Below are 12,504 nucleotides of genomic sequence, written 5' to 3' on the forward strand. Positions count from 1 at the left end.
TTAGTGACACCGATGGGCATTACTCAGCTGGGATTGGAACTGCCAGAGAGCAAATAGGTTAGTTTCATATTATGAGTGTTCTTTGTTGTTTTAAAAGAGGTAATTCTGATGGTTTTCTTTTTCTAAATCACATATCCCTTGAGAATTTATTACTTATTCTTTTCGGAAAAATAATATTATGTTAAGTTTGAATAGTTCATTTTGATTAAGTTTCCCTATTGAAAATATACATTCATATTGAGCAGCTGATTCGATAGCTAGCCTAAATTTTAAAACCAAATTATTCTATAATTTTGTGTCATTCCCAAGGGAAGATTAAAACTTGAAATTACTGGAAATATTTCTTGTTTCCAGATATATTCAGAGAGTCATTTTGCCCGATTTACTGTCCATCTCCGGCTCCCTTGTTGGCCGGATTGCGCATTCCCAGGTTGGGGGCAACACGGGTGGTGACATCTCCGGTGTTATACTTGCCACCACACATGTCGTCGTCGCTGCAGGACGAGACTTCCGAGGAGAATTGGAACTCTTCCATTCCTGCGTACTCATCCATGCTATCCAATGGAGTATCCGGCTCGGTGTCTTCGTCCTTTTTATCCACTTGGCTGCCGACTGCGATTAGGCCTCCAGGCTCACACAGTCTGTCATTGGAGTGTTTCTTTGAGATCATGATGTCCCCGAGGTTGTGCATTGACTTGTTCGCTCCCTTGGCCATGTCATTCATCTGCATTTGGTTGCAAAATCGTTGGATTTGCCCCAGCAGCTCACGCATGCCCATCTCTGAGGACTTGACTATGAGACTCTGGTCCGAGGACGACTTGCGTGGCTCCGCCGCAGTCTTATGCTGCTGCTTAGGCTTATGGAAGGAAATCTGAGGCTTCAGCATGTCGTTCAAGTCTCGCCTGTTAACCATCTTGGGTTGGTTCTTGGACAACTTCACGCCGGCATGCTTCAGGGACTGCGATGGCTTGCAACCAAGATTGGAGGCCTGCGAGGCGGTTGCTGTGAGATCTGCCTGCGAGGCATTAACCATTTCCGGTGACGGATTGCTGGCCAACATGGATTGGTGTTGGTAGAACATCTTATCGTACTCGGATTTCATGCACAGATACCGGAAGTGTCGCGAGTTCTCCTCGCCGTAGAAGATCACCTCTGAAGGGGTATAAGGAACGAATTAAAATGCTCTGTGGAACTCTAGGAGATACCTACTGCTGGTGACCTGCTCCTGCAGCTTATCCAACTGCTCGTTTGTCTGCTTCAGTTCGCCTGAGAACCTCTCGATTTTGTGGCCCAAATCCCGGAAGTTTTTCGTCAGAGCATCTGAAATGGTATTCTGCAGGAAGAGAATGTGTGAATTTATAAGTTTAAAGTTTCTAAGACTTTCTACTTACTCCAACGGCCTTCTGTACTGTCTGGCGTATAAGCTCGAAGAACTCTTCGGGATCGTCGTCCTTCTCGTCATCGTCATCGGCAATACTCACGTGTGCCTTGCTAGTCGGATTTGGCTGACCACGTCCACGCGAGTGCTTCTGATGGGGATGCGGATGTGAATGGTGAACCTGCTGCTGATACTGCTGCTGCTGATGCTGCTGATGTTGTTGCTGATGTTGCTGCTGATGTTGCTGCTGCTGTTGCTGCTTGCCTTGGCTGTTCTGGGACATCTGTTGCTGGTGCAGCTGATGCTGCAGCGGATGCGGCACCGTCATGTTCTGGCTCAATTGCATCTGCTGGCTATGGGTATGCTGGCGATGGTTGCTGTTGCCTTGAGCATGGTTTCCCATTAGCTCCTTGTCGGAGAAGTCGCCGCAATCGTTCAAGGCATAGTTGCTCCTCTGAGTGTTGCACTTGCCGTGGCGGTGACTTTCCCTTGGCTTGGTCATAGTGTAGATGCTATTGTTCGCCTTGTTCTCGGGCAGCGAAAAGTGCGGCAACTTCGTCATCTGCGGCTGACGGGCGCTGGTCTTGCCGGGCAAGTTGTTGCGCCGCGAGGACATGGCATTGTAAGGCGACGGCTGAACGTGGCCGGTCATCACCTGGGAGGAAGTTGCGTTGGCGTTTCGCAAATTGCCAGGAGTCATCGGCAGATTGGTTGTGATGTAATAGTCGTTTTCGGTCACAAAGGTGCGTTGGGGTCGCTGCTCCGTTTGCCGGTTATTGAGGATTCCCCCACCTGGTGCAGTACCACCACCTGCTGCTGCACCACCTCCAGTCGCTGTCCGATCTGCCCGCATTGTAGCCGTCTTGGTCATACCACCTCCATGGGTCACCACCACTGACTTGACCGGATGAATGGCATCCATCTTGGAGCCATACACCTCCTCGATCCCCTTGCGACGAAGGGGGCGCACCATTCTCTCCGAATTGTTGCGACTGCTTTGGGAGTCCTTAAAACTCGAACTCTCGAGATTAACAATCTTTGACGCGCGCGTCTTTTACCAATAATAATTATGTGCAAATGCACAGAAAACTGTATAAATTGTATATTTTGCGGAATATTTTACATTTATGTATGTTTACTCTGTGGGAAACTTAGCTTAAATGAGTTGAGAGAGTTCGGGAAACGATAAGATGTAATAAACAGAGCCAACTTGATGGGAAAGGGCTTAAATAGTAAGCTAAGGTAGGTGGATTTTGAGAAAATATTTAAAGCGGAAAGATGTACTTTTATTAGGCATTGAACCTTGCTCTGAGAATTTTATTATATTTAATTTCTTATGTTATTAAACCTTATGTCCTTTGGTTTATTTTCTCTATGTTTTGTAAGAACTACCTCCAACTGATGTAAACACCTATTAGTGTTAGGGAATAATGTATCACACTCTTAAAACTTAATGAACTAAAAACTTATTTCAATTGATTACACATTCGTGCGATTGATTTTCACACCTCACATTCGGCACGGCTCATTATTCATTATTCATTGGCATCGCTGCTGGTGAGAGATTTCCCGCCGATTTGTTTACACTTTGCCGCTCAACTAACTGCAAATGGCAAAAGCGAGAGGAGCAGAGCGCCATGATGATGGAAAATGGCAATGACACAGACCAAAGGCCACAGACTTTGGGAGGTTCAATGTTTGCTCGCTTTGCCGGAAATATTTGTTTGATTCGACGCCAAATCAAATGCTAATGAGCTGCATCTGATTGCGGGCTGTCAGTGGCTTTTCGCATGGAAGTGGTTTCAGTCATCTCTCCCCTTCATACGTTCCTCAAAATTATTACAAATATTTATCCGATTATTTACCTTTGAACCGGCCGCGTGGACGGGTGTTAAGAGAAGAGTATCCTCCGCGAGGCCACGCAGTCTGAATCCTTAAGTATCCAACTAGCTTTAAGGCCCGAAGCCAAAAGTCCATGTCTGGACTGCTCAAAATAGACCGCTCAGCCTCAGGTTACAGACACTTAAGACATAAAGTGGGCATAGAGGGAAAAGAAAAGGCATGGAAAAAAGGGGCTCGGACACGGGCTCAATAAGGCGCTGAAGGACCCTTTCAAAATTGGGTCATCTGTCTGCCTTGAAACGGGAAACCCAAGGCATGAGTATTCCCAACCCAGGAACCCCCCGCACAACCAGACTTCCTTCGACGACGACGACGACGACAACTCCTTTCCTCATGTCCTCATTATGCAAATTGCGTATACGACGCGTGTGCCTGGGGGCCACTAGCCACTGCAGGAGCTATTATCCTCTTTCTGCATTGCAGATAATTCTTCTGTTGACAATCTGTTGCATACGATAAGCCGCAAACAAACCTATTACGAGCGGGTTTTGGCTCTGTTGGGATAATTTTAATTTAAGTGACCTCAAGTACAGCTCATTAAACATTCGTGTGCAAGTGCGTCGGGGTTAAATGTTTAGGGCATGAGCCATAAAGTGTCGACAACAGTGAACGCTTCGATAACTTATTGTTCCGGACAGCCTTGTATGCCTGCTTTTGACCACAAAGTCCTTTACCCTTGGTTGTCTGCCACCTTGAATGGGATTTGTGATATTGCAGATACACAAGGAAATGCGTAAGAATCTTGGGATTTTTGATTTGTAATTTAAGGAAATTATATGAAATAGATTTGGAGTTTAATTAAATGAGTCTTAAGTATTTATCGAATGTAACCTTGTGGAAATCAAACGATACTTGTACTTACTTATTATTATAAATACTTCAAGAGCAGTCACCTTGCTTGTCTGCCTCCGTGGACCCAACATTAAATGCAAAATGCTTGGAGAAAATTATAAAAGCAGCAGATTCCCACGAAACGTGAGCCATTCGAAACGAATATTAGTCATTAGCATTTTCGGAATCATAAATTTGGATGTGCCGTGGCATTAGACAAGCTTAAGGCGACACTTCCAAGAAATTTATCACCCAAGAAAGTTTAGCCCGCGGCGTAGATAAATCAAACGAACTCTGACCACGTGTTGGTCAGCAACAAATTGTCGTTTGAGTATTTATAATCCACTTGAAATGGGGAAAAAATCCTCTTCTATTTACTTTAATTGCACACTGCAAGGCCAATTAAAAGGCAAGTGAGCATTGCAAATGCATAAATTTGTCGTCTGTCAGCAAGATGTTCAAGATATTTAGCACAGCCCACCCAAAAAACGTCACTTGATGAATTCTATTTCTATTTTTGATTATGTGTAAAATTTCTGAGAGCTAAAATGTTTGTTTAAATTGTTAAAAACTTTTTGGTTTCTCAAAAAGAGCATCTGAAAATCGTTCTGTTGATGGGTTTCCGTTCGCTCTCGTTTATAGATATATTTTTATATATTTTTGCAGAGGCAACGAGTAAATAATTTTATGCCTATTTATTTGCTTAATTTAAGAGCTATTTTATTGTTGTTTATATTTATATTTTAAAGCACTCCCCGTTGACAGACGAACATGACGATGAGCGCTTCTCACTCTCTCTCTCGTTGTGACTGTGTTTTATGACAAAATGTTCATAATAAATAAATGCTACAGGGAAATAAATTGTCCCTACCGATATCGTACAAATACATTTGCTTATTTATGCCATGCTGCCTATAGTTTGCAACAAAATTTTTGCGATTCGAATCGAGTTTCGTTCGCGTAAATGCAGCTGCTGTCACTTTGTTTTGTTTTCGGATATTTAACTTTTCAATAAAAAATCGCCCTGACTCGACTTTTGATTGTTGATGATTATTTTCAGAATTTTGATGGCTTTTTGTCATGAATTCTGAACTTTAGTTCATTTTTTTATACAGCCTTTTGTACAGATCCGAGGGTTTCTTATTGCTTCTTTTGTTTTAGCTCATCGCCCAGGAAACTGAATGAAATGAAAATACAATTTCTTGGTATTTGGGTCAGCAGAATTACGCTTTTGCATTATTTCAGTGAAATCAATTAAAGTCATAAACATAGTGATGCAATTTAAAAGGGAACATTACTTGTTGAGGAAATTCTTTTCTCTTTATACCCTTACAGGGCATTATAATTTTAGTCAGAAGGTTAAAAAGCAGTGAAGTAGTCATTTGCGACCCCATAAATCATATATGTATATATTCTTGATCAGCATCAACAGACGAATCTTTCTGGCCATGCTGGAAAGAAACATTTGTTTGCCATTTTTTTTTTTTAATTTTATAAAGGGTTACATCATTAAAATTGCCTAAAATTAAAATTTTCTAAAACTTTTAATTGAGTGTGCAGATTTATTAATCAAATAAAAACTTTTATAAGTAAGATTTCCGAATTAAAATTAATGCATTTTAGTCTTAGTTATGAGTTTTTGAAATTCGAAAAATATTCATGTAAAAAAATTGATAAATACCAATTCAAAGATGGCAAATATTTTAAGTTTAGTTATGACAGATTTCCGATTTGATCCTAAATGCATTTGCAAACTGCAATTGATAAAATACATTTTAGTTATCAATGAATAAACCTCTATGTTCCTGGCTCCAACAATATGATAAGAAAGCTTCCGGCTTCGTGTTGTGCAACAATAAGCTCTCCTCAAGCACGAGCAACATGTTGCTGCCACACTCTACTTTGTGGCCACCTCGAAGTCTTGTGGCCTTTTCGTAATTAATTGTCTAACTGGCTTATAAATATTAACTTAACACTCGAAGTACTTGAAATCAGTATCCGCATCGGAGCTGGTCAAGTGCAGCAGAGGCAACATCCTCCTAAGCGGCAGCAGTAGCAGCATGTTGATAAGCTGCAACAGCGACATGAAACTAGTTCGGCAACATAAACAAAGAACAGCTGTTGCTGTTTTTTTTGGCTTATTCAATTGGCGGCTTCTTTTAGCCGGCTGAGCTTTGTGGAGTGAAATCAGGCAATGGCAGCATGCTGTGTGGCTCGTGTCGTGTGCCATCGTCGTGTCGGTACACCAGCAACAACAGCAACAGCAATACCAGCAACAGCAAACAGCAGCAGCAGCAGCAACATCAGCAGCAGCAGCGGCAAGCAGCAGCCCAAACAGGAAAATCCGCACAGAAATTCAGTTCAATGCGAAATTTTGAATGAACCAGACGCGAAAACTCTTAACGCTGCGTGGCCAAAAACCATCAAATCGTGTTGGCAAGTGCGTAAAAATTGTCACCAAACTGATTAGCCGATCAAAAATTGATGCGAGTTTTTTAAAAATAAATAAAATTAAATAAAAAACCCACAGAAAAACATACTCAACATAAAACAACAAAACAAAAAAAAGGAATTTCGGATGTGGATTTCTGAGATACACATCAAGACAAGAAACAAATACCATTACCAAGATTGTTAATCAAAGTCTTGGCCCCAAGTGAAATTTGTTCGCGTCCACAAAAACCCAAAAATTTGGCCAAGTCAAAGTGCTCGACGACGCTTGTTTAACACTTTTTCACCCCACGACATCGAACTCAATTTGAATACACAGTGTAATTTCAATTTCCATTTTCAATTTCGAGTGCAACATATTCAATTGGAACTGCAATTGCAATTCACACCGTCATGGCAAAGTAGTTTGAGTGAGTATCGCGTTGCGATTGCGCAATTATTAAGCGCCAGGCCATGCCTTGGACACTTAAGTATCTATTCAAATTTATATATTTGTTCGCATTTAGTTGACAGTGATTAATCTTAACATTTGAATGCAAAATCATGCACAGGTTTAGCTGGCCAATTAATTTGCAGCGACTCAATTATGTGCATGTTACACATTTGTAACTAGGATTTGCTGAAAAATATTCTCATTACGACTTTGTTGGTATTTCATTAGGAATTATTAGCAAGCATCGTGTGGTTGTCATTGCTACACATAATTGCACTTAATAAATGGTTCTCTTGGCTCTGAGATTTTCAGTCAGTCTTTGTCAGGCTTATTGAATTTAATTAATATTTCATTAACTGGAACTACTTGATGCATGTCATCTAGTCTGTGGCTTAAATAAATGCAACAAATGTCAAGGCAACTATAGTGGTTCAGTTGGATATTATTAATTTGCAGAAATTTAATTATATTTCTACAGACAGCAAAAACAAAAACTGTTACTAAGAACAGGATTTTAATATGCAAATTTATTTAAATGCGACTTTGAAAAAGATAAATCAACTTAAATTAAAACAAATTGAAATAAGCTTCTTAATGTGTGCCATTTTTCTGAGAAAAAATATTCAACAAGTTTATTCCACTTAATAAAAATATATAATAGACTATTGTCTATAATTTAATTTGAATTTTTCGCACTAGGAATGTATATCAATGCAAAATTAAATAAACCAAAGACCATTATAAATATGCAAAGTAAACAGAAAACCAATTAAAGTTAATATAGCCTTTTAAGCCATAATTATATAAAATATATATTTCTCCCGGAAGTGTATAGTTTTTTAAAGCTCTAGTATTATGTACAAAAAATTCGTAGAAAATGCTCTTTCAGTTTCGTTTTTAACCCATTTGAAATACCAGGAATGTCCGCAAGCTGTACAAATAAATGTACTTCAAGTTGAATAGACCTCAACTTTAGCTGGTAGTTTATCAACTGAAAGCCAGACCATTGTGCATAAATAAACCAAGCCAAAGGGTGCTGCTACTCCAACTAGCCAGAAAATTATATTTTGTTCGAAATATATATATATTATATGGTAGTATATATATAGTTGTCAATTTGTTGCAAAGTGGCGGTTACTCTGACCAATTCCCATGGGCAAAACATGGCAAACCAGTGTAGTTCGTGGTTGAAAGAAGAGTTGGAACTGGAAATGGGAACGGGAACAAGAGACTTCAATGGTGTTTGCCAATTAATAGCGAAATTGAGGAAGAATAAAGTTGAACAAGAAAACTTAAGTTTTGTGGAGCTTCATTTGTTGTTCTCAGCGAGTACGGAAGTTGCCAAAATAGCGAAGGCTGAAAGCATACAGATGCCGGGTAAATAGAAAAACTTTCCAACCCGAAGGAGGAAGAAAAAAAATTTGGGAAAATGCGTGCAGATGAATGCCAGTGGAAAGTCAGTTATGAGCAGTCATCAAGTGCACTGGAAAAAAGTTATGAAATGAACTGTCCTTTTCATATTATAAAATACAAATAAAATGCGCAAAGAAATGTACAAAAAATAATAAGTATATCTCATACTTTCTTAGGGAAATAATATTTTTAAACCTAAGAGATTTTTTTAGCTTTTCAAGCTTTGTCGGAAGTTCTTAAATATATATTTTCTTGCTGTACAACGACTTGTAGTTATACAAGGACAACTCTATTCCTGTCGAAAGTCAATCTCCTCCCAGGACGACGACGAATGCGAATACGACCGCAGCTCGGGTATCATTGTGTGGGTATGTGGGTCAGCAGTGTTGATTGTGATTGATCTGCGTTTAATGCCATTTTGTTGTTAGACGGAAGCGTAAAAATGGTCAGCTCGGAGCGATGATGTGGCACAAATCTCTGCCAGAGGGTCCTGCCGTCGAAGTGGGGAAGGATTTGGGGTTGTTGGGTTGCATGAGGGGGCAGTCAGTCACCCGAGATACACATGCTCGACATATTTATGAAGTTGTTGACTTGGCCGTGGCCAACGCTGACATGCTATTCGGTGAACATATGCCAAAGTCTCCGTTTTCACATTTCCCGGACTTATAAGTTTGAAGCCAGGCTAATTATGTGCTTGTGCCGGCGGTCTGAGGGTCTGAAAAATGCGCATAAATATTAGTGCAGAGAGAGAAATGTGGGAAAAGTGGAGAAAATTCATGTATATGTATTAAAGGGAAAGAAAATGTAGGACAGATTATTGTAGAAGAAGAAAGAAGCGAAGATGCCTTTGATTAAGTCTTAATTCCTTGAGTTGAGTAAGAATGTAAGTCATAATGTTCGAAATTTTTATTTACTTTTACTTTATTTGAGAGTTTTATGAACAGCATTTAAGCTAAATATTATATAAACTTAAAGGTTATAAAATTATGGTAATCTCTTTTCAATAATTGCGTAATTGTTAGTATTTACTCACATTTCTTTCTGTGCAATTTTGATAGATAAAGTTTGGAAACTCTTCAGTCTTACAGTAATTCCTCTCAGTCAGCTGTGTGAACTGAACTAGAAATCCCTTTCGGTTTCTCGCTACCATATTCACTTGCATCATCCCAACCCATTCGCTTCACGTCAAAAACATTAGGATTGTAAGGAGTAAGGGAGATCTGGTCTCAAGACAGCTAGCCTAGATGTATGCAATGGAAATGGGAGTGGCAGTGGCAGTGGCAGGAACAGTGGCAGCCATATCACGTATGAGTGCTATTTGCCCAATCCAGACTCCATAGCATCTCATCCCAGAGAGCCACAGATTTGGTACATATTTGCACAGAGATACGTGCGTGTAAAATTGCAAATCGCATTTGTAGCTTTGCTTTATTTCAATTTCCAAAGGCTGTCATTTTTATGCATTGATTATGTTATTCTCGGTTTTATATTTACTTTACCAGCTGCTTATGCCATTTGAGATTGGAAACATTTTTTATTTAGGGACAGTATTCCATTCCAACTGGTTTTATGGGAGTTTAAAGCCTTCTAAGAGAGAGAAAGCAAGAAAATTTTAATTAAAATTATATGAATTTTTTTTTTTTAGAAAATTCTTAGACTTAAGAAAATGTTTATTTTATTATAAATTCCAATTTATAATTTGTAATTTATATAGGATAGCCTTAAAAACATTTATTTACCCATAAAACAAAGTGGATTTAATTTGTCACCATTAAACTTATAAATGTCTCCCTGTTTCCCCCATTTTTTCGGTTGATCTGACCTGATTTTTGGAATAGCTTGTGAAGTAGGCTGTGAAGTAGGTTGTGTTAAGATCCAAAGAAGGAAAAACATACCATCCGTCACGTTCTTATCGAAGGCAAACTCCCCGTGATATACAATTGAACCCCATGGCTAATCGCAACTTTACGTGTGTCACAGCCATAAAAGAGAGCCCCAGACAAGAGAAAAAAAAACTCGAAACTTCAGGATTGATTTGGCGACTTTTCAGGGTTACTTTACACTTCACAAATTTAACATGCCGTTGGGCCGGCCAAGAAAATGGGAAGGGCCCCGGGATGGCCCTGCCATAACAGGAAGTTGTCTATTATACGGCCCACGTATTGCCCCAAAAAAAGATACAGATTGCAATAAAGATACGCAGACAGACTGTCTTCTTCGGCTGTCTATCACTTTGGGTACACGTTTTTTTGTGGCATTCCCATTTTCCTTTTTCCCCCGCTGAATTTGTTTTTCTATGCTGCTGCACTGCTGAGGGAAACTTCCGGCCGAAAGTTTAACATCTCGGGCTGAATTTGCCGCTGATTTGTTGCCACTCTAAAAGCACCTAATTGAATCTTTTACTTTCTTTCGGCGTTGTTCTCGAACAAGCTTGTGTCTCTCTACCCCTCGCATGGATCTAAATAAATGTAGCTAATTTATTTATTCAAGTTAAATCGTTTGAGAAATTGGGTCACAATGCCTCAGCCTCGAATTTTGCCAGGCTCGACTGAATTATTTACATGTCGGGTGATTTTTACTGTATTTTATTTGTACAAAATAACAACAAAATAGTACAACTTTTGCATCAAATAGAAAAAAAGAACCCCGCAACAAAAAGCATGTCCCTGTTAATTGCTAATTGCTTTTGTAACAAAGGCCTACATTTAAATACAAATTGGGCCATAAAAAGTGTACACAAAATTAGGACACGACTCGACGCAATCAAGGGAATACATTTTTTGGCATATTTAAGCCAAAATCCGAATTTAATAATATATTCAAAAAATAATTTGCGCAATTCACAACCAATTTGTTATTTCTGCCATTATTTGTCAACTTAATGTGGCTACGCCTTGGCTCATGGTAGATTGCTTCTGAAAGAGCGAAAGCAGATTTATTCTGGCAAAGTCCTCTCAACAATAAAAGGCAAAAGACAAGCAAATGCCTAAACAAAAAAATAAAACACCAAAGTAAAAAAAGTTTCAAAAACACAATGAAGACCACCACAAGTGTCTATATGTGTGGCTGCTGTGCCAGCTGTCAATGATTTGTTTCAACAATTTCGCCTGCCGAATGTCTCGTTAAACGCACATAAATATTGTGATTACCTTTAATGTGCTGACTGCCTGTCTAAATAATATTGTATACACACACACATGGCAATGTCTGGCAGCCTGTCTGCCGCAGGACTTCTCCATCTCAGATTTACCATTTTGTTTTTTTCGCCGAGCTCACCACATTTTTAATGATGTGTCGGCACACACACTCTCACTCCTTTAACGTAACAATTTACTTTTAATTCAAGTAGTCAGTCAGTCAGGCGGCTTAATTATCCCAGAGGCGGTACACTGGAGGCCAATATAATTCTCGCTGACATTTTAACGGACCCCTCAACCGATTTATTGGCCATGCAATTATGCATAAATCGCTGCCTCTGACATTTCAATAATTTTTAACTGTTATTACTTTGCCATTTATAATACCCGGAGTGATCTGAACATGTGCAAGTATGTATAATTTATTTATTTTCACATATATTTAACCACACTTGAGAGCCACAAGTGTCTGGGTGGGTTAAAGTGCTGCTATCAGTTCCATTAGTCTTGTTAATCAGATAGCATTTATATGAGCTAAAATGCATGTGGACGTGACACGGCTCTTCTGCTCTTTGTTTCTGTTTTTTTGTAATATTTTTTAAGCTTTGTAGGGTACTTAAAAGCACGTAGTTTTCAAACATAATAGATAAAAAGTTGTACAAAAAAATAATAAATAAATATTCTATTAAATATATTCCCTATAACCTAAGCCCGTATTTATTTTAAATAATGAATTAAGAATTGTTCAGCCATACTTCATGAACTTAATCCTTGGAAATTTCTCAATTATATTTATTCTCCGACCCGCATTTAGCACAACTTCACCGCAAACTCAAGTTCAAATGTCCCATAAATCTGAGATGGGCCAAGGCTAAATTTATCGAGCCCTTTTATCGCCAACTGTCTAATTAGCCACTCTCGCTTTTGGACAGGCCCAAAAGGGGGGAAAGAGGCTGATA

General features: G+C 39.3%; 2 protein-coding genes across 2 annotated transcripts in view; one reads left to right on the plus strand and one right to left on the minus strand.

Annotated features, from left to right (window-relative positions):
- Positions 1-112: 112 nt before the first annotated feature.
- Positions 113-2,634, minus strand: LOC110176440 (uncharacterized). Its single transcript, XM_020942788.2, has 3 exons — positions 1,392-2,634; positions 1,210-1,333; positions 113-1,152 (listed from the first exon to the last, which is right to left on the minus strand). The coding sequence occupies exons 1-3, from the start codon at positions 2,349-2,351 to the stop codon at positions 383-385; spliced, it is 1,854 nt and encodes a 617-aa protein (XP_020798447.2). The 5' UTR covers positions 2,352-2,634; the 3' UTR covers positions 113-382.
- Positions 2,635-6,387: 3,753 nt separating this feature from the next.
- Positions 6,388-12,504, plus strand: part of CCAP-R (Crustacean cardioactive peptide receptor) — a 37,463-nt gene continuing 31,346 nt past the window's right edge. Inside the window, exon 1 of the mRNA XM_086839822.1 lies at positions 6,388-6,972. The gene's annotated coding sequence lies outside the window, so the exon portion shown is untranslated. The remainder of the gene's footprint in view (positions 6,973-12,504) is intronic.

The sequence above is a fragment of the Drosophila serrata genome, unplaced genomic scaffold (assembly GCF_035046125.1).
Source record: "Drosophila serrata isolate PLE 108 unplaced genomic scaffold, ASM3504612v1 contig_376, whole genome shotgun sequence".
NCBI lineage: Eukaryota > Metazoa > Arthropoda > Insecta > Diptera > Drosophilidae > Drosophila > Drosophila serrata.